This window comes from Salmo salar, chromosome ssa09 (assembly GCF_905237065.1).
Source record: "Salmo salar chromosome ssa09, Ssal_v3.1, whole genome shotgun sequence".
NCBI classification, from domain to species: domain Eukaryota; kingdom Metazoa; phylum Chordata; class Actinopteri; order Salmoniformes; family Salmonidae; genus Salmo; species Salmo salar.
This window is the reverse complement of record NC_059450.1, coordinates 74,489,878-74,516,389: the sequence shown is the minus strand read 5'-3', so window position 1 is coordinate 74,516,389 and position 26,512 is coordinate 74,489,878. Positions and strand designations below refer to the sequence as shown.

The 26,512-nt window shown below is 42.2% G+C and overlaps 2 protein-coding genes across 5 annotated transcripts; one reads left to right on the top strand and one right to left on the bottom strand.

The window, feature by feature from the left end:
• The first annotated feature begins 16,493 nt into the window (after nucleotides 1–16,493).
• On the top strand, nucleotides 16,494–19,365 carry si:dkey-74k8.4 (L-asparaginase). Of its 4 annotated transcripts, none has more exons than XM_014212522.1 (7): nucleotides 16,494–16,626; nucleotides 17,431–17,570; nucleotides 17,668–17,763; nucleotides 17,839–17,999; nucleotides 18,129–18,212; nucleotides 18,775–18,937; nucleotides 19,098–19,365. In XM_014212522.1, exons 1-7 carry the CDS (start codon nucleotides 16,509–16,511, stop codon nucleotides 19,182–19,184), a joined length of 849 nt encoding a protein of 282 aa, XP_014067997.1. In that variant the 5' UTR covers nucleotides 16,494–16,508; the 3' UTR covers nucleotides 19,185–19,365. The 4 variants fall into 4 exon arrangements, with proteins under 4 accessions (XP_014067997.1, XP_014067998.1, XP_014068000.1 ...); XM_014212523.2 differs by having other exon boundaries at nucleotides 16,537–17,104; XM_014212525.2 differs by having other exon boundaries at nucleotides 16,538–16,750.
• A 47-nt stretch (nucleotides 19,366–19,412) lies between these two features.
• Nucleotides 19,413–23,952, bottom strand: aldob (aldolase b, fructose-bisphosphate). The gene is given in 10 exon segments (NM_001123627.1): nucleotides 19,413–19,677; nucleotides 19,875–20,074; nucleotides 20,206–20,265; nucleotides 20,267–20,381; nucleotides 20,577–20,660; nucleotides 20,867–21,027; nucleotides 22,277–22,331; nucleotides 22,667–22,872; nucleotides 23,054–23,166; nucleotides 23,906–23,952. Coding segments are annotated over 9 exon segments (1,089 nt in total). The 5' UTR covers nucleotide 23,166; nucleotides 23,906–23,952; the 3' UTR covers nucleotides 19,413–19,581.
• Nucleotides 23,953–26,512: the final 2,560 nt, after the last annotated feature.

Genomic DNA, 26,512 nt, shown 5'->3' with positions numbered 1-26,512 from the left:
AATGGGAAATAATTTGAGGCAGTTTCACCGTTGCAATCCTCTTGACCCTGAAACATGACCTAACCTTGGCAGTTAATGTCTGTGGTGTGGCATTTGGGGTCTGGTGTCAGACTGGCCCAGTAAGCAGGGTGAAACTGAGATGCCATACGTATCCTGGCCACACCACACAACCCCCCAGACAAGGTTTACAGTGGTCAAAAGGTTGGGGATTTCCCATATCTTCTGTTTCTGACTATTTGTTTATGTATTTCTGAGGTAACATTTGTGAAAATACAGTAAACATATATTTTTTTTACCTTTATTTAACTAGGCAAGTCAGTTAAGAACAACGCTGGGCCAATTGGCTGCCTCCCAATCATGCCCAGATGTGATACAGCCTGGATTCTAACCAGAGACTGCAGTGACACCTCTTGCACTGAGATTAAGTGCCTTAGACCGCTGCACTACTCGGGAGCCGACACTTCTGACTTTTACTCAAAAAGGAGGTGTGAGAGGAAAGTTCAAGAATAAAACAACCTATCAAGATTACATCATTAAAACCAAAGAATATGTCAATGACAGTGACTAAACCAATCCAATGTTTTATTATTAAATGATTAACAATCTGTAAGGTCACACTAGTGGGCAATTTCAAAGCTGAAAAAAAACGTTGGTGTTGAGCAAGGGTTGGAACGGAAATTATTTTCCAATCATTTCGTTCTGAACAGAATCACAATGTTTTTTTGTTTCCTTCCACTGTTCCGACCAGCAAAATAATGTTCTGAACCGGTTCAAACCAAAAAAAAAATACTGGATTATATCATCCCTTTCTGTTCCTTTTTTAACCTGTGAAATCAACCGTGTTTTACATTTAGCTCATTAAATTACTTCAACAATCAGCGCGGATAGAGCAGGCAAGCTAGTTGTTTACACGCGTGATGTGCAGACAACTGTAGCTTACGGCGCAAGATGCGACTGAAATTTTGTGGGTGGGGAGAGAGCAAGAGAGGGTGGAGGAGGAGTCTGGAAGCACTGGGCATCTTGTTATGACATGCAGGATCTGATTTAGGTCCACATAATTATACCTAGGAGGAGCGGCTTCTATGGAGGAACGTTGAATGTCTTTTGAGCTAGCTAGCTAACATGCTTGTGTGCAGACCAGCACCAGAATTAAAAACACGTCTTACCTTTTTGTAGTTTATAAATCCAATGTGAAACGTGATAACTAGCATTGAAAAAGTTAATCCATTCTTATTTAGTTATTTTATGGTTTTCGGTTCTGTTACCTGAACTGGTTTCAACCACAGATACAATGTTTACAGTTACACATTGTTTTACAAATATACAGTATGCATCATAAATAATTTCACCACATGACAGCAATGGTGAACAAAGCCTTAATATTAACATGTGTTTAATCTCGGTTATCCAGAAGTAGAATTCTCTCATGAAAGTTTGTAATTTCCTGTTACGAGAAATCTGTCCACGAGAGATTAACACAGATTTAAAGGGATTTTTCTGTTGACAATAAACAATAGCTAATGTGGAAATGTATTTTCCTTAACAAAGTTTCGAAACAATAAAAATAGAACGAATATCGTGTTATGATTCAGCAACTGTTTTGATTCAAATATAATCAATTCACATTTCCTGTGTTGTGTAAAATACAATAAACATTCAAATCAACACTCTTCTGTGTTTGTTTTTATTGACAAATTGTTTAAATTAAATGACTTTATTAATGAAAATCGAACTGAAAACAGAGCTCCTATCCACCATACAAATCTCCTGTTATCTCTCTTTCATACTTTATGTATGTAACAGTTTTGCTTCCGTCCTTCTCCTCGCCCCTACCTGGGCTCAAACCAGGGACCCTCTGCACACATTGACAACAGTCACCCTCGAAGCACCCATCGCTCCACATTAGCCACGGCCTTTGAGGAGCAAGGGAAACACCTACTTCAAGGTCTCACTGTGAGTGACATCACCAATTGAAATGCTATTAGCGCACACCTCGCTAACTAGCTAGCCATTTCAGACCAGTTACACTCACCCCCCTTTTGACTTCCTCCTTTTCCGCAGTAACCAGTGATCCGTGTCACGGCACCAATGTAACAGTTTTGCTTCCGTCCTTCTCCTCGCCCCTACCTGGGCACACATTGACAACAGTCACCCTCGAAGCACCATTACCCATCGCTCCACAAAAGCCGCGGCCCTTGCCGAGCAAGGGAAACACCTACTTCAAGGTCTCAGAGCGAGTGACATCACCAATTGAAGCGCTATTAGCGCGCACCCCGCTAACTAGCTAGCCATTTCACACCGGTTATATGTAGATGGGTGATTATTACAGAAAGTGAAGCTGAGTTACTCCACAAAGAGAGACTTATTTTTTATTTCTATCGCCTGGCACTGTGAGGTGTTTTCTTCTGGACCTCTCTCTCTCCCTCTCTCTCTCTCTTGTTTTGACTCCTAGGGGCAGTCCAGTCCTGTTGCTAGTGGAGACTGTCGGAACTGCTTCAGTTCAGTTATACCTCAAACAAATCACTTCAGTGCTGAACCTTAGTGACATTTGGTTGAGGTTTTCTCTCTTTCTCAGCGCTTCCCGTTTTCATAAGTGAGTCTCAAAACAAGGCTGCAAAATGATTCCCTGTGGATGATGAACTGCACAGCAGCTGTATGTCATCAGTTGGTCAGACTTACTGTAGCAGTAATAATACAAATAGTATTATTACCTGCTGTCTCCATTACACTTTACATTACAGTGCTCTTATTAGTGTCTAATTATTCCTGTAAATTCAGTGTAAAATGTATTGTACTTACTCATTGTTGCCCTGTACCTACAGCAGTACGTACATGGTAACAATGCAATGTACGTACAGGATAACAATGAGTAATTACAATAGTTGTTACACTGAACTTACAGCTATAATTAGACAGTAATGTAAAGTGTTTCTGTATCTTTTTATCCCTCCCCACAGTCACAGCCAGATGAACTCAAGACCAGCACCTTTGAGAATGGACATTCCCATGACGACGGATAGAGGGATGGATGGAGAGTGGGATGGAAGGAAAGAATGGGGGGATAGAGGGGATTAGGGCGGCTATGGGACAGAAGCCTCTTCATCGATTCATCAGAGGAGAGCCACAATGTCTTGGGGTAAGAAGAACCAACATAAGACCTATTATGACAGCAGAGGTACTCATGATGAGAAGTAAAAATGCAGCAGTATTGATCTGTTCATGGTGTGCATGTAAACATGACGCTGGCATAAATATCCTAACATAGATCTATCTGTGGGCATTGGGCTACTCTGGCTTCAAGTTGTGGCAGTAGTGAAGTGTTAATACGTCTCACCAAGAGAAAAAGAGGCCACTTATTTACAGTATACTTGAGAGATACTGTTCATTCATGTTTACTGTCTGTGTGTAGATTACTTTCTAACTGAATAACCTCTTTCTCTCACTCCCCATCCCTCTCTTCCCAGATTGTGATTTTGTTCTTTGGCTGTGGGGAGCTCATAATGGGGACTGTGCTGGCGAAAACCCCTAATATCCATAATAGCATGGGTTCTTACAACTCGTCCTACATCCATCCCCTTCTGGCAGGGGGCACTGGTACCCTACACGCAAGGATGTGGAGTAACAGATTACACCTTTTTTAACTGTAATCGGTTACGTTAACAGCTAAAATATTTGAAGGACTAGAGATACTTTTGAAAACGTAGATGATTACTTATATGATTACTTATATGATTCAGAAAGCATGTTTGCGGAAAATATATTTTACACCTTTCTGTTTTGTCAATGACATTCAAATCAGCATTGAAAAAATGCGTAAATATTCATTTGTTCTGCGTGAGTGAGTCTGACCACAAAACAGAGACCACTATGATGAAACACCAAATGCATTTGATGTATCGCGGGAAAAGAGCAGGAATATGTTTTTGTAGGGAACAGTGCAAACTATGACTTCCAATAGTGCGACTGCTGTCGGCATCCAAAAATTATCCAACTTGAATAAACGCTTGGCGATACTGATATCACTTATTATTAATATCGAGGCTGCATAGCGCATTGATGTGAATCCCACTGCTGCTCTGTCATTTATTTGCACCTCATGGATTGTGGTTGTTGTGGATGGCTGTTCACAAATGTACAGTGCCTTCAGAAAGTAATCATACCCCTTACCCCTCGTGTTACAGCCAGTGCTTGACTTGGGCAGGAGCTCACCGGACCAGAGCTGAGTACTGGTGTTGTGCCGATAATTGAGAATTCTGGCAGGGGGGAGATTTTCAGCCCAACACCGGCACCTATTTCAGTCCAAGTCAAGCAGCTGGTTACAGCCTGAATTCAAAATGGGGGAAATATATTTTTTTTTCTCAGCCATCTACACCGAATACCCCATAATGAGTGAAAACATGTTTTTAGAAATATTAGCAAATTTATTGAAAATGAAATACAGAAATATCTCAATTAAGTAAGTATTCACACACCTAAATCAATACTTTGTAGAAGCACCTTTGGCAGCGATTACAGCCAGTGGTGATTTTAGCATGTAGAAACTTTTTATTGGGGGAAGCATGCCAGCAAAGCCACTACACAACACAACACTAAACACAATTATTGCACTATAACAGTGACAAACGGTGCCCTCAAACTGTTAGGGACTACATAAAGCTGTCCCAACAGCAGTCCCAACATCTTACCACTGCTACACCTGGCTATCAGCGGAGCCTTGTCTGGCAGCGAATCAGTTCATTCAGCCTCATTTACTGCCTTTTAAAAAAACATAGCTGATATGGCTGACTTGCTTAAAAAAATGTGGTTTCTACTGACAATTTGATGTACAAACTATGGCATAAGGGGACGACAAGCGGATAAGAGCCAATCCGTAATTTCGATTAAGATATTAATGAGCGAGCTAGGACGGACGTAGTCAATATATATATATATATATATATATTTATATTTATATATATATATATTTATATTTATATATATATATTTATATTTGTTCAGCACTTTTGAAATGTACAGCACCATAATTCAGAAGATGGTCCGTTGTTACAGTGTTCTCTCAGTACACCAAGTGATAAAGGGGGCATATAAGCAGACAATGAAAGCTCTTACAATATTCAATGATTACATTTCTCTAAAACAGGTTATAGGCTACATGTGCATCACCAAGTCAGAACAGTAGGCGAAATTAAGATGAGAAAATATACCAAATTATTAGGGTGAGGCTTATGGGCTGCTAACAGTTTACTACACAATATACACTTAGTATTACTTTCTTAGCTACAGTATACATATCTCCCTGGCATATTACATAATTTATGCAGCAGCATACAATACATTTTTGTACTTGATTAGGAAGGGGCAAATTTTGTCATCAAACTTCATCAAAGTCTGCCATTCTCTGGATTTATTGTGCTTTCAAGACAACTGTGAACTCGGAAAAAAACAAGGTCCAATCATGATGACGTCAGTGATCTTCAGGTCGTAGCTCTAGAAAGAGGCCTGAGTTTGTATGTGTCTTTATTAACTCATTTATTTATTTTTTAGCTCTGCCCCACCTGCCCTGAATGACGGGTCACCACTGCACTCAATTAGTAAGAAGAGAATCCTCATGTGCTTTGAATAAATATGTTTCTATTAATGTAACAAATACAGCTGGGTTGATTTAACTAGTTGTGCAATGGCCAAGATGTGTGATATATAAACTCAGTTTCTCACTGCAGGAATCCTCTCAATCTATATAGGTTTACAACCCTCCAAGAAAATGGTATTCTCACATTGGTTTTAGCTGTCTGTGCACCAGTTGGTGTAAAGTACTTAAGTAAAACTCCTTTTAAGTACTACTTAGGTAGTTTTTGGGGGTATCTGTACTTTTCTTTACTATTTATATTTTTGACTACTTTTACATTTACTACACTACATTCCTAAAGAAAATCATGTACTTTTTACTCCATACATTTTCCCCGACACCCAAAAGTATGAGTTACAATTTAAATGCTTAGCAGTTCAGGAAAAGGTCAAATTCATACACTTATCAAGAGAACATTCCTGGTAATCCCTACTGCCTCTGATCTGGTGGACTCACAAAACATAAATGCTTCCTGTGTAAATTATATTTGAATGTTTTAGTGTGCCACTGGCTGTCAAAAAAAGTTAGACAGGATGTATCACACCTGGTCATGATTGGGAGTCCCATAGGGTGGTGCACAATTGGCCCCGCGTTGTCCAGGTTTGGCCAGGGTAGGCCGTCATTGTAAATAAGAATTTGTTTTTAACTGACTTGCCTAGTTCAATAAAGGTTAAATATAAGGAATTTGATGTATAGCATTTACTTTTACTTTGTACTTTTACTCAAGTATGACAATTTGGTACTTTTTCCACTGCTGTACTTAAGTACATTTAAAATCTGCTACTTTTAGACTTTTTGTCAAGTAGTATTTTACTGGGTTACTTTTCCCTTTTACTTGAGTCATTTTATATTAAGGTATCTTTACTTTTACTCAAGTATGACAATTTAGCCTCTCACCAATCCTAATTCTCCATGTCAATCTTCTTCCCTGAAACATCAATTCAAATTAAAATCTACTTTTATTGGTCACATACACATGTATTGGTCACATACACATATTTAGCAGATGTTATTGCGGTGTAGGGAAATGTTTGTATATTAGTGACTAGTGTTCCATTATTGAAGTGACCAGTGATTCCATGTCTATGTACATATGGCAGCAGCCTCTAAGGTGCCGGGTTGAGTAACCGGGTGGTAGCAGGCTATTGATGGCTATTTAACAGTCTGCTGGCCTTGAGATAGAAGCTGTTTTGCTGTCGCTCGGTCCCAGCTTTGATGTGTGTGTGTGTGCGTGTGTGCTTATGCTTTTCGGTATCTCTCCTCATCTGTTTTGTAGGTTGTTGTCCAGCTAATCTCGTCTAGCCGGCTGTCTTTGAAACAATTAAGATGGGGTAAAAGAGGATATTATCTTGTCAGGTCTGAGTGAAATCTAAAAATGAGGAGACATACTGGTCAGCTTCTCCTGATTAATCTTCACTTCAGCAGGCCTATGTATAATCACCTACCAACAAACATGTACTGATGGCTTGTGTTTGTGTATGCTACTCCCCCTAGTGGCGATGTATAGTTATAGCCAGAAATTGTACTTCAACTGATCAATGGTAATGATCAATAACATATCAATTATACTGTACAGTAATCAGTGGCATCATGCCCATAGGGGGCACACGGGCATGTGCCCCCTCAGATTCGTCCTGTTTAAAAAATAAATAAACAAAAATTATACTATATACCAATGTGGCAGTTGTACTAAACTTCTAAGGCTTAAAAGTTCTTAAAGAATTTTTATTAACTAAAATGACAATTGTAAAGAGGTATGCTTTGATCTGTGATTCTCAAACTGGGGGGTCGCGATGCCCCAAGAAGGATTTGGGGGATTGCGAGTGTGAAACTGAATGAAAAAATAAATATTTTAAAGTACAGTGGCTTGTGAAAGGATTCACCCCCGTTGGCATTTTTCCTATTTTGTTGCCTTACAACCTGGAATTAAAATGGATTTTTTGGGGGGGGTTTGTATCATTTGATTTACACAAGATGCCTACCATTTTGAAAATGAAAAATATTTTTTATTGTGAAACAAACAAGAAATAAGACAAAAAAAAACTGCAAAACTTTAGCGTGCAGAACTATTCACCCCCCCCAAAGTCAATACTTTGTAGAGCCGCTTTTCGATGCAATTACAGCTGCAAGTCTCTTGGGGTATGTTTCTATAAGCTTGGCACATCTAGCCACTGGGATTTTTGCCCATTCTTCAAGGCAAAACTGCTCCAGGTCCTTCAAGTTGGATTGGTTCCACTGGTGTACAGCAATCTGTACACCAGTGGAACGCCAACCGCCACTGACGACTCTGGGCTGAAGACTCTGGGCTGCAGACCGCCGCTGAAGCCTCTGGGCCTTTTAGTAATTTATCTAGAGCGACTTACAGTAGTGAGTGCATACATTTTCATTTGTACTGGCCCCCGGCGACTTAGTGAGTGCATACATTTTCATTTGTACTGGCCCCCGGTGCGAATCGAACCCACAACCCACACTCTACCAACAGAGCCACACGAGACCAGTACGAAGGCGGTACAAGGCGGTATGATCCTACTTGCTCTCGATTCCAGAGAAGTGACATATCCCTAGTTGATATTGGCAGTTAACATGAATGACTTTCAGCTCAAAATGCAGGTGTAAAACGCTGTTAATTTCTCTATCTTGCATTTTGAAAATGCATCACTGTTTATGGCTGTAATTACAGGGTACTTTTGTGGAGAAATTGTGCATGTGTGTTTGTGTGTGCATGTGCGTGCACTGTAGAGTCCCACACGGTTCCATCTCTGTGGAAGAAGGCAATCATCACCCCTCTTCCCAAAATGCCTTCTCCCAAAGAAAACATACTGTAGACCTGCTGCTCGAACCTCCATTTTAAATGTCTTGAAAAGATGATGGTGTGTAAGCTTCAGTTAGACTAAACACACTGTTGGACCCATATCAGTTTGCTTACAAATAAAAACGTGGCACTGATGAAGTAATACTCACCATAGTGCATCTCATCCAACAATCCTGCAATATCTGGAGAACCCCAAGGCCTATGCCCCACTGCTATTTGGGGATTTTAGTTTAATACCTTGCAGCCACACATCCTACTCAGCAAGTTCAGACAGGGGTCAGTCAACCCCTATACCATCAGGTGGTGTCACTCATTTCTGACCAACAGGACCCAGCAGGTCCAACTTAACCAGATCCTGTCTGAGCCCAAGGTCATTAATACAGGTGTCCCCAAAGGCTGCGTGAGTTCACCCATCCTATTCACACTGCAAATAAATGTACAAGTAGTCACCCTGATAACTATATTGTCCAGTTTTTTGATGATACTGCCATTCTTGGTCTAATGTATAGACACTGACACTACTGTGTATAGGTCAGAGATACAGAGGTCAAACGTATAGACACTGACACTACTGTGTATATGTCAGCGATATAGAGGTTTAGGCAGTGGTGTGATGACCACCACCTCATCAGGCAAACTGAGGATTTCTTTTTGGACCCCAAATCTGTTGGTGACCACTCACCTGTGGTGGTCCATAATGTCAACTGATTATTGTCTGATCGTTTGATTTATTAGGATCCCCATTAGCTGACGCCAATGACAGCTAGTCCTACTGGGGTCCGACACGTAACAAAGAAAATACATTATAGACAAAAAACGTTACAATTGACACATACTAAACAAAAATATAAACACAACATGTAAAGTGCTGGTCCCATGTTCCATGAGCTGAAATAAAAGATCCCAGAAATGTTCCATATGCACAAAAAGCTTCTTTCTCCCAAATGTTGTGCACAAATTTGCTTACATCACCGTTAGTTAGCATTTCTCCTCTCCCAAGATAATCCACCTGACAGGTGTGGCATATCAAGAAGCTGATTAAACAACACAATCATTACACAGGTGCACCTTGTGCTGTGGACAATAAAAGGCCACTCGAAAATGTGCAGTTTTGTCACACAATACAATGCCACAGATGCCTCAAGTTTTGAGGGAAACGTGCAATTGGCATGCTGACTGCAGGAATGTCCACCAGAGCTGTTGCCAGAGAATTGAATGTTCATTTCTTTACCATAAGCCGCCTCCAACATCATTTTAGAGAATTTGGCAGTACGTCCAACCGGCCTCACAACCGCAGACCACGTGTAACCTCGCCAGCCCAGGACCTCAACATCCGCCTTCTTCACCTGCGGGATCATCTGAGACCAGCCACCCGGACAGCTGATGAAAATGTGGGTTTGCACAACATCAGGCTTCTTCACCTGCAGGATCGTCTGAGACCAGCAACCCAGACAGCTGATGAAACTGTTGGTTTGCACCACCAAATAATTTCTGCACAAACTGTCAGAAACCATCTTAGGGAAGCTCATCTGCGTACTCGTCGTCCTCACCAGGGTCTTGACCTGACCGCAGTTCGGCGTCATAACTGACTTCAGTGGGCAAATGCTCACCTTCGATGGCCACTGGTATGATGGAGAAGTGTGCTCTTCACAGATGAATCCCGGTTTCAAGTGTATCGGGCAGATGGCAGTCAGCGTGTATGGCGTTGTGTGGTCGAACGGTTTGCTGATGTCAACCTTGATTGCAGATTGATGGTGACGGTGGGGTTATGGTATGGGCATGCATAAGCTACGAACAACGAACACAATTGTATTTTATCAATGGCAATTTGAATGCACAGAGATACCGTGATGAGATCATGAGATCCATTGCCGTGCCATTCATCCTCCGCCATCACCGCATGTTTCAGCATGATAATGCACGGCCCCATGTCGCAAGGATCTGTACACAATTCCTGGAAGCTGAAAATGTCCCAGTTCTTCCATGGCCTGCATACTCACCAGACATGCTCTGGATCGACATGTACGACAGCGTGTACCAGTTCCTACCAACATCCAGAAACTTCACACAGCCATTGAAGAGGAGTTGGACAACATTCCACAGGCCACAATCAACAGACTGATCAACTCTATGCAAAGGAGATGTGTCCTGCTGCATGAGGAAAATGGTGGTCACACCAAATACTGACTGGTTTCCTGATTCACTCCCCTACGTTTTTTTTAGAAGATATCTGTGACCAACAGATGCATATCTGTATTCCCAGTCATGTGAAATCCATAGATCATTTCAATTGACTGATTTCTTTATATAAACTGAAACTCAGTCAAATCTTTGAAAATTGCATTCATATTTTTGTTCAGTGTACATTTAACATAAATCCTCTTTAGGATCCGCCCCTTTTTTCAATTTTAGCCAAAAAATGACATACCCAAATCTAACTGCCTGTAGCTCAGGCCCTGAAGCAAGGATATGCATTTGCTTGGTACCATTTGAAAGGGAACACTTAAAATTTTGTGGAAATGTGAAAGCAATGTAGGAGGATATAACACAATAGAATTGGTAAAAGATAATACAAAGAAAAAACAAATGTTATTTTGTATTTTTTTGTACCATCATCTTTGAAATGCAAGAGAAAGGCCATAATGTATTATTCCAGCCCAGGTGCAATTTAGATTTTGGCCACTAGATGGCAGCAGTGCATGTGCAACGTTTTAGACTGATCCAATGAACCATTGCATTTCGGTTCAAAATGTTGTATCAAGACTGCCCAAATATGCCTAATTTGTTTATTAACCTGTTGAGGACAGACGTTCCGTTAGCGGAACCCTGTTCCGCCTGCGGAACCCCTAGCCAACAGCCAATGGCATCGCACGGCGCGAAATACAAAACCCAACTAAAATACCACAATTCAATTTTCTCAAACAATCAACTATTTTACACCATTTTAAAGATAAGACTGTCGTTAATCTAACCACATTGTCCGATTTCAAAAAGGCTTTACAGCAAAAGCAAAACATTAGATTATGTTAGGAGAGTACATAGACACAAATAATCACACAGCCATTTTCCAAGCAAGCATATATGTCACAAAAACCAAAACCACAGCTAAATGCAGCACTAACCTTTGATGATCTTCATCAGATGACACTCCTAGGACATTATGTTATACAATACATGCATGTTTTGTTCAATCAAGTTCATATTTATATCAAAAACCAGCTTTTTACATTAGCATGTGATGTTCAGAACTAGCATACCCACCGAAAACTTCCGGTGAATTTACTAAATTACTCATGATAAATGTTGACAAAATACACAACAATTATTTTAAGAATTATAGATACAGAACTCCTTTATGCAATCGCTATGTCCGATTTTAAAATAGCTTTTCTGCGAAAGCACATTTTGCAATATTCTGAGTACATAGCTCGGCCATCACAGGCTAGCTAATTTGACACCCACCAAGTTTGGGGCTCACTAAACTCAGAATTACTATTAGAAAAATTGGATTACCTTTGCTGTTCTTCGTCAGAATGCACTCCCAGGACTTCTACTTCAACAACAAATGTTGTTTTGGTTCCAAATAATCCATAGTTATATCCAAATACCTCCGTTTTGTTTGTGCGTTCAGGTTACTATCCGAAGGGTAACGCGCGAGCGCATTTCGTGACAAAAAATTAAAAAATATTCCATTACCGTACTTAGAAGCATGTCAAACGCTGTTTAAAATCAATTTTTATGCTATTTTTCTCGTAAAATAGCGATAATATTCCAACCGTGCAATGTTGTATTCATTCAAAGGCTGAAAGAAAAAAAATGGAGAAGTCTCGTGAATGCGCATCTCAGTCTCACTGTCCCCAGGCTGACCACTTACAAACTCTACTGTTGTACTTTGCCCAGAGACAGCAGACACCCCATTCCACTTTCTGGCGGCTTTAGAGAGCCAATGGAAGCCTTAGAAAGTGTCACGTTACAGCACAGATGCTGTAATGTCGCTAGAGATGCAACAGAAGGACAACAAATTGTCAGACAGGGCACTTCCTGTATGGAATCTTCTCAGGTTTTGGCCTGCCATATGAGCTCTGTTATACTCACAGACACCATTCAAACGGTTTTAGAAACTTTATAGTGTTTTCTATCCAAATCTACTAATTATATGCATATTCTAGTTTCTGGTCAGGAGTAGTAACCAGATTAAATCGGGTACGTTTTTTATCCGGCTGTGAAAATACTGCCCCCTATCCCAAAGAAGTTAATAACTTTTCATGTTCAAAATTGTGCACTCTCCTCAAACAATAGCATGGTATTATTTCACTGTAATATCTACTGTAAATTGGACAGTGCAGTTAGATTAACAAGAATTTAAGCTTTCTGTCAATATCAGATATGTCTATGTCCTGGGAAATGTTCTTGTTACTTATAACCTCATGCTAATCGCATTAGCCTACGTTAGCTCAACAGTCCCGTGGAAGTGACACCGATCCCGAAGATTAACGTGTAGTGTATCTATCAGTTACACATACATGTCAGTATATACACACAACAAGTAGGTCACATGGGGGTGAGGCATTGTGCCGTGAGGTGTTGCATTTGTTTTTGAAACCAGGTTTGCTGTTCACTTGCACTATATAAGATGGAAGGGAGTTCCATGCACTCATGGCTCTGTATAATACTGTACGTTTCCTTGAATTCGTTCTGGACCCCTGGTGGCATGTCTGGTGGGGTAAGTGTCTGTGTCAGTGCTGTGTGTAGTAATGGTTTGTTGTAATTGTGTAAACCCTCACTCCATTCCTGATAATGATACATCAGGTTGCATTGTGTACATCTTTTTCAGAATGTGGATATTTCTGCAATGCAAGCAAAGGAAAGGAGATGGATTACAGAGACAGCCAAGACCATGCATCAATGATGACAGATATCAGGCACATAGTTTGTGTATATACAGGACCTGTCTGTAGCTAAGTATTTGTATTATTTATTTTACTGTCGTTTTTGCTCATCTTTATCAAGGGTGTCAATAATTTTGGACCTGTGAGATCCCTTGCTTTGGTGGTAATCAACAATGTTTCAGTAAGCGGAATAGAACCCGGGCAATTCTTTAGGGAGTTATCTTTCAGTGAGATGTTGTATGACATCTTCTGCTAACATAGCTGGCAATTTCATATGGTCATAAATGTAGTGTACCATACTTTTCAGTGTTTGGTTTCTTGGTGGGTACTCAGCGATTGTGTTTATAGGTGGGTACTCAGTGATTCGTTTCTTGGTGGGTACTCAGTGATTAGTTTCTTGGTGTATACTCAGTGATTAGTTTATTGGTGTGTACTCAGTGATTAGTTTATTGGTGTGTACTCAGTGATTGGTTTATTGGTGTGTACTCAGTGATTGGTTTCTTGTTGGATACTCAGTGATTAGTTTCTTGGTGGATACTTAGTGATTGGTTTCTTGGTGGATAGTCAGTGACTGTTTTTTTGGTGGGTGGTCAGTGACTGGTTTCATGGTGAGTACTCAGTGATTGTTTTCTTGGTGGGTACTCAGTGACTCGTTTCTTGGTGGGTACTCAGTGATTGTGTTTGCATCATTGTCCTCGGCGGTATTGTCTGGAGATTCATCATATGGAGACTCTGAGAGCCCAAGATGTGGTTCCACTTTCTCTGTGCTCTGTTTGAAACATGCCTCTATTCGTTTGGAAAAGATACCACTTCCCAACATATTTGTGGATGCAGGAGATTCTGCCCTGAAAGCAAGAGCAGTGCCATGTGTTTCCCTTTGAGTTGAACATTATCATAACTCTTCCTAATTGACTGTAGTATTGAAAGGTAGTGAGAATGTATCGGACCATCAATATCTACATGAGCTGCAAGGGTGGTTCCATGGTTGACTGCTTCTTTTTGCAGTTTGAGGCACTTCTCTTTTTCTCCCTGGCCAAACCATTTGTTGGTCACCACCTATTCCAATACATCAGCTCTCAAGTTCTCTTTAGATGCATCTGAAGTGCAATTATCTATTGAGTACAGATGGGATTTTCTGCCGCACATTCATCCATTTCACAACTTTGTGTGTAGTCCCATGTTCTTTTAATGGCTTGGAACACAATTACCCCAGAAGGATTTGCCACTGCAAGCAACACATTGTCCTGGTCAAGGCACTGACTCTTGAGATTGGAGTGAGCTGTAATATCATTCTCAGCAGTTGTATGCTCTCTTTGTTGATGTTTCCTCTGGTTATTTTTGTAAAGCCACAAACTGCAGTTAAGAGATTTGATTTTCCGCTTGACTGCAGGTCTCACAGCTGGACGCCCTGAACCTGGACCTCTCTCAGTTGCAGTGGTTACACCTGGGGCTCTCACCTTTGTAGTGGTTATACTTGGGGCTCTCACAGTTCCAGTGATTACATCTGGGGCTCTGGCAGTTGCAGTGGTTACGCCTGGGGCTCTCACCATTGTAGTGATTATACTTGGGGCTCTCACAGTTGCAGTGGTTACACCTGGGGCTCTCGCAGTTGCAGTGGTTACACCTGGGGCTCTCGCAGTTTAACCTGGAGCTCTCGCAGTTGCAGTGGTTACACCTGGGGCTCTCACAGTTTAACCTGGGGCTCTCGCAGTTGCAGTGGTTACACCTGGGTCTCTCGCAGTTGCACTGGTTACACCTGGGGCTCTCGCAGTTGTAGATGTTACACCTGGGGCTCTCGCAGTTGTAGTGGTTCCACCTGGAGCTCTCACAGTTGCAGTGGTTACACCTGGGGCTCTCACAGTTTAACCTGGGGCTCTCACAGTTGTAGTGGTTACACCTGGGGCTCTCGCAGTTGCAGTGGTTACACCTGGGGCTCTCGCAGTTGCAGTGGTTACACCTGGGACTCTCGCAGTTGCAGTGGTTACACCTGGGTCTCTCACAGTTTAACCTGGGACTCTCGCAATTTAACCTGGGACTCTCGCAATTGCAGTGGTTACACCTGGGTCTCTCGCAGTTGTGGTGGTTACACCTTGGGCTTTCGCACTTACACTGGTGTTAAAGGAATTTTATATCTTGATGATAATAATCAATAATCAATTTGCCTTGACTAATGCCCAAGGTTTGTAAGACAATGGGTTCAAATAATTAGGCAAGGACTCAGCTTTCTGCAAAAGGTTTCTGTAGCTTTATTCAGAGAATGTTCTGGCGTCAGGATAACAAAACAGTCATTATATAGTTCTTGCTTACTTACGCGCATGCATTTACACACAATCTGTTGGTGACCTGCAATCCCCATTGACTTCTCACGCTGTTTATCACATTCTGGCTCAGCCTGTTCCTTTCCTTCAAGGTTAGGAACTCTTTGAAGTTTTACTCCCTTGACCATCTGCTTCTGTAGCTCTCTATACTAATTGCATACACACATTTCTTTCCCTCTCCAGTGGTTCCTGGACTTTCTGGAACTAATCAGACCAATCGATCACTACATTGATCATTACATTGATTATTCATTAACCATGCTGTATGACTAATAATTCATCATGGTTTATTGATTCATTTACCTTTATTAGATAATTCTCTTATCAACTGGTTACACCTGGGGCTCTCGCAGTTGCACTGGTTACACCTTGGGCTCCTGCAGTTGCAGTGTTACACCTGGGGCTCTCGTAGTTGCACTGGTTACACGTATTGACTCATATTGTGGAATGTGTTTGGTAAAATCTCTCCTATTTACATGGGTGTTGAGGCAGTATGGGCAGTGGAAATGCTATGCTCCTCAGCACTCTAAATGGCATATGAAATGGAAAAAACAAAACACAAAGTTTTCATGGAAGGGGATGCAAAGAGCATGGCTAGCTAATACTAACCATGGTAGCATCTGATGATGGTAGCTGCTGACCCAGCTTAATTAATGGAAGGCCTAACTTTATGTGGCTAGTACTGTATGTGTAGCTATATATAGCATCATTATTAATTTGCTCCCCCCTCAAAAAATGTTTTTTAGGTGTTTGCTTTCCATGCACCCACATGAATTGATACGCCCGTTAATGTGAGTCATTGGTAACTGCATATGTAGAGTGTGTCAAAGTGGGCGTTGTGAAATAAGTGGGAGGATCAATATATGTATGACAGCCTAACAGCTAATTGGGCAGATTGGTTGCCACTCAAGACCGTTTCGCTGTTTCTTTGTAGCATTCTAGCTAAACCTAACCCTTTTCCTAACCTTAACCTGCTGCTAGGTTAGTTCTCCTAACCTGCCACGTTACTTATTCTGACCTGCCACGTTGCTTTTGATAAGCCACTTAAGCAAACATTGACCGTTAGAGGAGTGATTTTATTTTCTGCTGCAATTACCTCCTCAAGGTACTAGCTAGCTAGGCCAGTTGGTCTCGCGACCAAGTCAACGGTTGTCACTAGTTAGCACAGCCACAAAGTCGTAAAAATTCATGTAATCTAAAATGTTGGTCTTAATTTAAGATTAGGGTTAGGCATAAGGTTAGGGTTAAAAATCAGATTGTAGAAGATAAATTGTAGAAATAGGCGGGGTTTAGCCATAATTATGACTTTGTTACTGTGGTAACTAGTGACGACCCAAGTGGTCAACGGTCAGGTTGACCACCATAGATAGCATCAAGTATAGAGAGCAGCACTCAGCAGGCCGCAGGTGAGCCACGCAAGCGCAAGAATTTTGTTATGTTCAATTTGAGTCTGCAATGGGTATTTGAGCTTTTACTCTGCGTAAATACATTGTCAATTAGCTAGCTACTTTACTACAATGTTGGGGAATTAGTTCGAGAGTCAACACTAAAAAGTTGTCTAATGCTAATATTAACTTAGCTATCTAGCTAAGCAAAGGTTTTTAGTAGGCAAAGCTACCTCTTAACATATTCCTCTCTTCCTACTGTATATATATATTTTATTAGATGGCTAGCTGACTTTACTTAAACCAAAAGTTTGATCACTCTGGGTTCATTTCATCATTGGGTGTAGCCTATTTGATTGGCTACCACCCCATAAACTCATCTTCTAAATCATCCTTGCAGAGATGGACAGCACACAGGACGGACTGGATATTGTCACCAAACCCATCATAATTCTGGGCACTGCTACCAGAGACAGAAGGTTTCTGCACTGGGTAGGCCAAGTGCTGAAGCTGAAGTGGCTGAAGAACAAGAGCCAAGAAGTGTGTTACCAAGTAGCAATTCGAATGGTTCATTAAGAAGTTATTCTGACCTTTGACCAATAACATGACAGATGTTCACCCACCATCTATTTCTCAGGAGGTCAAAGTGATGATCGGGGAGATGCTGCCCTCCTTCGCCTGTGGATGTGTGGAGAACAATGACTTCCTCTCCCTGCAGGAGATCCTGGAGAGGGTGAGGATTTCTTCACCACACAGACACCTTACACATTGTCTGAGAAACTCCTCACACACACCCTCTCTCCCGCAGATGGATGTGAACTGTGGGGACTACGACGGCACCACCCCCCTCCACAAGGCCTGTGAGAAGGGCAGGCTGGATATGGTCAAGTACCTGATGGGTAAAGGAGCCAGCACCCAGCTCAAAGACCGCTTTGGATACACACCTCTTCACCTGGCCATCAAGAACAGGTGCAGTGTGAATAATTAGATTTGCTTTTGTGATATGAATACCAACTGAGTGACAAATACAATTGTCTGTCAAATAATTTGAAAGATGTTCCTGGAATGAAAGTATTCCATTGTAATTTTTCCTTCCAGGCACTTTGACATCATCCGCATCCTGCGTCTGAAGGGAGCCCCTCTGTCTTTGGAGCTTGTGAGGATCGGGCTGGAGCTGATCAAGTGAGTACATCTTATCTAGCTACATTTTAGTCATTTAGCAGACACTCTTATCCAGAGTGACTTACAGTAGTGAATGCATACATTTCATACATTTTTTTTTTTCTGTGCTGGCCCCCCGTGGGAATCGAACCCACAACCCTGGCGTTGCAAACACCATGCTCTACCAATTGAGCTACAGGGAAGGCATTTGGTCACAGCATATACAGCTCGCTTATCTGTCTATAAGCAAACAAGTGTGTTGTGCTAATCCTTGATGCACTATGCAGAAATCCCATCAATTCCTGGTTGCTAAAATTGTTTACCTAACTTCAGTTGACAAAACAAGTACAGCATAGAGAATCATTGTACCATCTAAACTGCCTGTAAATATATTTTCCATGTGCAAAAATTGTATTTTCAGAAGCTGAACAAAAGATGCATAAAGTATAAACAGATCTTAGACTTGCTGACAATGAGATCTGTAATTTGTCAGGTAGTTATATTGCAGCTGAAAGAAAATATCCAATCAATCTAGTTTATTTTAAATTTTGTGGGTACATGTCCATTTTTGTGTTTTGATCAGGGTTGTCCAGAACAAGGACTACCAGCTGTTGCAAGCCTGGTACCTGTCTGGAGTGAACCTGGACCAGAGTGACTATAATGGCCGTACAGCGCTGCACATTGCAGTCAGGCTGAGGGAGAGGACCATGGTGTCCAGGCTGCTGGAATACGGAGCCACCCCTCTGGTACTGCCTTATCTGTAAATATGACAAGGGTTTGGCTGTTTTACCGGTGATATGGCAGCTGCAGTCCTGGGGCAGCCTAATGACCTTAAATTGTTAAGACCAATGTTAAATGTTCGCAATCCTAGTTTAACTCCCCCGAAACCCTATTTGCACACTTCAGGAGCGTGACATCTGGGGTTGGACTGCAGTGGACGAGGCCCAGCACAACCTGCCCAGCATCCTGACACTGTTTCACCCCTTCACTTAGTTCCCCAACAGGCCTACCTGCTACACATGGCCAACGGGATGATCTGTACACCCCCCAAGAAATTCATCCTTTTTAAACCAGCCAACAACCCTAGACATTCAAGTTAATTCAGTGTACATACTTTCAGCAAAAAGTGTTATCGTACAATGCTTTGCTTATTGATAAATGAATATACTGACAATCCCCTTAAGTGTTTTGTCCCCAACAGCATGACACTTTTATAAATGCTTTGTTATACACCATTTATTTACTCCAGAGAATAACTTGTACAACTGGATCTGTCATTAGGGAAGGGAGGGACCAGTAAAACCAGACAACCCAGCTGATTAATTTCCTGCTTTGTGTGTAGGTGACAATTTCTCAATGTTGTGCTCCTTGCGTCTGCTGTGTTCTCTAGTTAGTAGACATAGTTGGCTGTGTGCAGGGACTGCATGGAAGCCTGGTCATCGCTGCTGACTGCTGTGTACTTTCCCTTGGAGGCCAAACCGTTGCTCTGAAATTGAAATTTGTGTTTTAGTGAAAAAAACAAGTGGTTCCAGAATTAAGCTTTGAGAGAAAGGAGATAAAATTGGAACCCAATTCATTTTAAGTAGAGGCCGCCACCATACAATAGCTTCCCAACAATATCCCTGTAGCCAGCACCTGCAAGTAAGTCATCCACTGTACCCTAGAATAGCCCCACCATCATACCTTGGCTCTGGAGGTGAAAGCGTCCTGCGCCGACTGCTTGTTGGCGGCCTTGCCTTTCCAGGCGGCGAGGGCGGAGGCCTGGAGCGCACGGCCGTAGGAGAAGGAGAGCTTCCAAGGCCGGTGGAGGGAGGTCAGGTTCATGGCATTGAGGTTTTGGGTGGCCTCCTCTTCACTCTGACCTCCAGACAGGAAGGTGATGCCTGGGAGAGGGGGGGGGGGGGGGGGTTAATTTCAGCGTCGCCTGATCGTAACTAAATATACAAGTTTTAGTCCTTCAAATCTACCTAACCCATTGTGTTGATCCCATCACCACCCCTACAACCAGGCTCACCGGGCACAGCGGCAGGAACAGTGCGCCTTAGGGCGGTGACGGTGGCCATGCCAACCTCTTGGGGGGGTGAACTTCTTGGGGCAGGAGTGTCCAGCGGTGACCATGTTAGGCTTCAACAGGGTGCCCTCCAGGTAGACATGGTGGTCGTTCAGAGCCTTGTACGTGGCAGCCAGGACCTGGTGAGAAGGAGGGTTTAGATGCGTTCAGTTCAGCCATGTCAATTGGAGTGTGACTAAGAGATTTGGGGTGATAGGTTTGTAATTTCATGCTGTTAAACAAGTCCAGCACTGGCTTTGTGGAAGGGAGAGAAAAGTGATTCAAATTAACTGAAGGCCAACAGATTTGAGTGTATAACAAGGTTATGAGCTCACCTTCTCAGTGACATACTGAGTGCGCAGCAGGTCATGGTCTCCATCAGGCAAAATCTCTGGCTCCACGATGGGCACCAGGCCGTTCTGACGAGAGGAAGAGAATTATCAGGTGTACACACTTATGTAGACAAATCTTACCATTAAGGAATTTCTGATCATTTGTTAGTTGTGAAGTCAGGTACAGCAGTAGTACTGTACATCTGACAGTTTCCCTTCTGGGACATTAAAGTTCATCCTATCCTAGGGTACTATAGTTTTAGAAGGGAGAAGTTCTCATGGCATGCACACACCTGTTGGCAGATACTGGCGTATCTGGCGAGGACATTGGCATTCTCTGCGATGGCGAGGTCCGAGGGGCAGGCGTCGGAGATCTTGAGCACACACCTCCATTTGGCGAAGTCACAACCATCTTTCTTGTACTGAGCACAACGCTCCGAGAGTCCATCAAGACCTGATGAGAGAAAGATGATATTATACTTAAACAAAAAACACAATATGCAACAATGTCCAAGATTTACAGTTCATAAGGAAATCAGTCAATTGAAAAATTCATTAGGCCCTAACCTATGGATTTCACATGTTTGGGAATACAGACAGGCATCTGTTGATGACAAAAAAAATTAAGCTGGGGCGTGGATCAGAAAACCAGTCAGTATCTGGTGTGACCACGATTTGCCTCATGCAGCAGGACACATCTCCGCATAGAGTTGATCAGGCTGTTGATTTTGGCCTGTGAAATGTTACGCCTCTTCAATGGCTGTGCGAAGTTGATGGAAATTGTCTGGAACACACCATCTAACATGTCAATCTAGAGCATCCCAAACATGCTCAATGGGTGACATGTCTGAGTATGCAGGCCATGGAAGAACTGGGACATTCAGCTTCCAGGAATTGTTCAGATCCTTGCGACATGGGGCTGAGCATTACCATGCTGAAACGTGATGGCAGCGGATAAAACGTCACAACAGGCCTCAGGATCTCGTCCCGGTATCACTGTGCATTCATTTTGCTATCGATAAAATTTAAATTGTGTTTGTTGTCCGTAGCTTTGCCTGCCCATACCCCCACTATGGGGTACACTTCATAACGTTGACATCAGCAAACCGCTCACCCACGGGTTGCAGTTATGAGGCCAGTTGGACTTAATACCAAATTCTCAAATTATGTTGGAGGCACCTTATGGTAGAGAAATTAACATTTAATTCTGGCAACAGCTCTGGTGGACATTCCTACAGTCAGCATGCCAATTGCACATTCCTTTAACTTGAGGCATTGTGTTGGGACAACTGCACATTGTAGTGGCCTTTTATTTTAACAAGGTGCACCTGTGTAATGAGCATGCCTTTTAATCAGCTTCTTGATATGCCACACCTGTCAGGTGGATGGATTCTCTTGGCAAATGAGAAATGCTCACTAACAGTGAAGTAAACAAAATTGAGAAACAAGCTGTGTGTGTGTACAGAAAAGTTCTGAATCTTTCATTTCAGCTCATGAATCATGGGACCAACACTTTACATGGTCCATTTATATTTTTGTTCAGTCTTTGCTTTCATAGTGATGCAATGCATTTTACTGTTGACGGTTTGCAATCCATCATGTCAAACTGATTCAATGTGGTCTTGGGATTTGAGAAACTGGTTTCAGACTTGACACAAGGCTTTGTTACTTAGTTGCAACAGAAATAAAGAGCGTAATCTTACCCTGTGTGGTAGTCTCTCCATCTGTTCCGTTCAGACCAGCTGTGCCTTTGTCCACCTAGAAAACAAACTTTCAAGCTATAACCCCTTTCCCAGTAGTGTGTAATCCTTAGTGTCATTATGACATCCAATCTTGGTAAGTGAAGCCAGTATAGCAGATAGTCCAGTAATTACTTGTTGGATGGATGGGCGTGTGGTCATAATTGTCTTCACTCAACCAGTCTTATCAGTAGACTATGGAAGAGTCATTCATTACAACTGCAGCATAGCCTCAGGTCCTGTCTGAGTACTTTTGAAAATACATACTTCCTCCCTGTCTTGTTTTCACCAAGCAAACTGTCCCAGATCAAGGATGGCATTCAAAAAGGGACCAGATCTCACTGGTCTTCTCACCTTAATGCCGACCACGATGCCCTTGTCCTTGATGACCTGGGGGAAGAGGACGCCCTTGTCCGACATTTGGTACAGCGTCTCATGGAAGAAGATGATTCCGCCAATGCAGTTGGGGTCAACTGCAGAGAACAGGAGGTCACGGAAAGTCCGACGGTTCTCCTCGTTGTTCTCCACGTTGATCTTCTGCAGGCGCTTACCCATTGTGCCTAGTCGGAGAAATGATGGGAATGTAAGAATGACAGATACCTATAACTGCTTAACGTCTCCCTCTAACGCTCACCCTTCAGATGGCCAACACTGCTACTTGCTGAGAAAAATACATCAGCAGTTTCCAACCTCGCCAACTCCCCCCGCCACCCCACTCATCCATGCCCAGCTTTGCTTCACCTGTAGACTCGTCTGCTGCTAGGATGCCCTTCCCTGGAGCCACAATCCTCTGGGCAATGTCAGAGAGCTCCTTCTTCTGCTCCGGAGAGAGGGATGGGAACTGGGTAGTCATCCTGTGGAGAAAAGAGAACACAGAACAGAATTCAGTCCATTAACCTAAAATCCAGTGTACGCTAGTTCTGGTGGTTGTTAGTGTTGCATAGTCTCAGACACTAACAGTATACCTACCACCAGGACCCTTCACCCTACCCAACTCTGTCAATATTTGGCTTGTCCGCAGTTTGAACTTTAGTCTGAAAGCTAATAAGTTACCTTGCCCCTACCTAGGACAAACAGGTTCACAGTTCACTATAGAAGTCAGTCAAATCATTCACACCATAAAGATGGTAAAGAGCCATCAAATTTGATCAGATTCACAAGGACTCAACGTAAATATTTTTTTTAGAAGTTACACAATTTTGTGGCGCGTTTCACGCCAAATTAACAACGCCATGCATGCGCTATCGAGTTACAGAAACTGTTTTCGATTAAACAAGTTAATATCAACCTTGAAGAAAAAAAGATTTATGGAAAAATGTACACGTTTTTGCAGATACAGTTTGCCTACAACGAATACAAATTTGACTAGAAGTGAAGAGCATAGGCTGCAGAGTACCGCATGGAGCCTCAAACATTGCAAACATCCAAGATATTCTTGCAACATCGGGTTGAAACATTGTAAACTTAATTTCATTGCAACATTTAAGAGCCTCTGTTTTAAGTCTTGTAGCCTGGAAACAGAAAACATTTTTGACATTTGAGCCTTTTCATAGATAAGCTAATCGTGAAAATGAAGCTGAAAGTCAAACTTACTTGAATATATGACAAAGTTAACACCAATTGCAGAAAACGAATAGAGAAATTGCCTCTCCTGCCTCCCAGTAATTCGGAATAATTGAGAAGATGAACGATTTTTCGAAACAAAGTGCTATTTATCGGACGGGTGACGAAAGCTGAGTGATGTGGCACGGGCGTGCATCCCCACTGGAAATGCTATTGGTCCAGACAGTCGGGCAGGGGGCGTTTTTGTGTATAATGCGTCTTTTGTGGACTTTGAGTTGTATCAGAACTTGAAAGTATTACTTCGAGGTAAAGGAGCATCCCTCTGTAAATCCTTTGTTATACATAGCAGCATGCGTTGAGTGCATGATGATGGTTTGTGTGTGTGTGTGCAGGTATTCCTTATTATCAAATCTAATTTTAATTGTCACATGCTTCATAAATAACAGGTGTAGACTAAGTGAAATGCTTACTTATAGGCCCTTCCCAACAATGCAGAATACAAAAATAAATATATAATAGAAGAAGACAAAATCACACAAGGAATAAATACACAATGAGCAATGGTAGCTTGGCTATATAGTGAGGGAAAAAGTATTTGATCCCCTGCTGATTTTGTATGTTTGCCCACTGACAAACAAATGATCAGTCTATAATTTTAATGGTAGGTTTATTTGAACAGTTAGAGACAGAATAACAACAAAGAAATCCAGAAAAACGCATGTCAAAAATGTTATACAATTATTTGCATTTTAATGAGGGAAATAAGTATTTGACCCCTCTGCAAAACATGACTTAGTACTTGGTGGCAAAACCCTTGTTGGCAATCACAGAGGTCAGACGTTTCTTGTAGTTGGCCACCAGGTTTGAACACATCTCAGGAGGGATTTTGTCCCACTCCTCTTTGCAGATCTTCTCCAAGTCATTAAGGTTTCGAGGCTGACGTTTGGCAACTCGAACCTTCAGCTCTCTCCACAGATTTTCTATGGGATTAAGGTCTGGAGACTGGCTAGGCCACTCCAGGACCTAAATGTGCTTCTTCTTGAGCCACTGTTTTGTTGCCTTGGCCGTGTGTTTTGGGTCATTTTCATGCTGGAATACCCATCCACGACCCATTTTCAATGCCCTGGCTGAGGGAAGGAGGTTCTCACCCAAGATTTGACGGTACATGGCCCCGTCCATTGTCCCTTTGATGCATTGAAGTTTTCCTGTCCCCTTAGCAGAAAAACACCTCCAAAGCATAATGTTTCCACCTCCATGTTTGACGTGGGGATGGTGTTCTTGGGGTCATAGGCAGCATTCCTCCTCCTCCAAACACGGCGAGTTGAGTTGATGCCAAAGAGCTCCATGATCATTGCAACTCCACGAGGTGAGATCTTGCATGGAGCCCCAGGCCGAGGGAGATTGACAGTTCTTTTGTGTTTCATCCATTTGCGAATAATCGCACCAGCTGTTGTCGATGGTCTTGTAGCCCATTCCAGCCTTGTGTAGGTCTACAATCTTGTCCCTGACATCCTTGGAGAGCTCTTTGGTCTTGGCCATGGTGGAGAGTTTGGAATCTGATTGATTGATTGCTTCTGTGGACAGGTGTCTTTTATACAGGTAACAAACTGAGATTAGGAGCACTCCCTTTAAGAGTGTGCTCCTAATCTCAGCTCGTTACCTGTATAAAAGACACCTGGGAGCCAGAAATCTTTCTGATTGAGAGGGGGTCAAATACTTATTTTCCTCATTAAAATGCTAATCAATTTATAACATTTTTGATATGCTTTTTTCTGGATTTTTTTGTTTGTTATTCTGTCTCTCATTGTTCATATAAACCTACCATTAAAATGATAGACTGATCATTTCTTTGTCAGTGGGCAAACGTACAAAATCAGCAGGGGATCAAATACTTTTTCCCTCACTGTATAATGTCTCTTTTCAGGTTTTCATACTGTCTTGTGTCTTTCCTGCTGTTGTGTATGTGTGTCTGCAGTCTGTTGGTATGTCTGTCTGTACATCTCTCAGTAATATGTTTGGATGTGTCTGGATATGTCGGTTTGTGAATGGGGTTATCATCTACAATAGATCGGTGTCAAATGACAGAATCCACATTATGAAATGAACATGTTACTTATTCCCCTGACTCTCAGTGAATAGCTCATGTTTGTGTCTGTCTAGGTCAACACCTATTTGATATACTGCTCTGACAAGGTTCCTGTAGAATCATACGGCGGCCTACCACTTTACAACCGTAAAGGTCAACTGATACTGAAGTGTACAAATGTGTGCCAACCAAACTGTATAATGTGAAGGGTGTATTATGTTACTGGCTATGGACAGGGATAAACCTAAATTCCTGTTCCGCCTCTATAGACATCATTCATAAAAGATGGCGATAACGGGACAAAACAACAAATGGGTGTGCCAATGGCATAGGGAGGGGGCGCTCTGCTACACAGTAGGGGTGTTGTGAATGACTGCATCAGACAAATGTATTTGAACCCCGGGTATGAGGTAGGCAGGGTGGAAAACTAACGCACAAGCTATTACAAATCAAGCTTACACAAGATGGACCATGGAACCGCCAACAATGGTCTCACAAACACTCTGGGTCAGAGTCCGTTCCCATCATCCTCTCATTCACTGGAGAGAAAA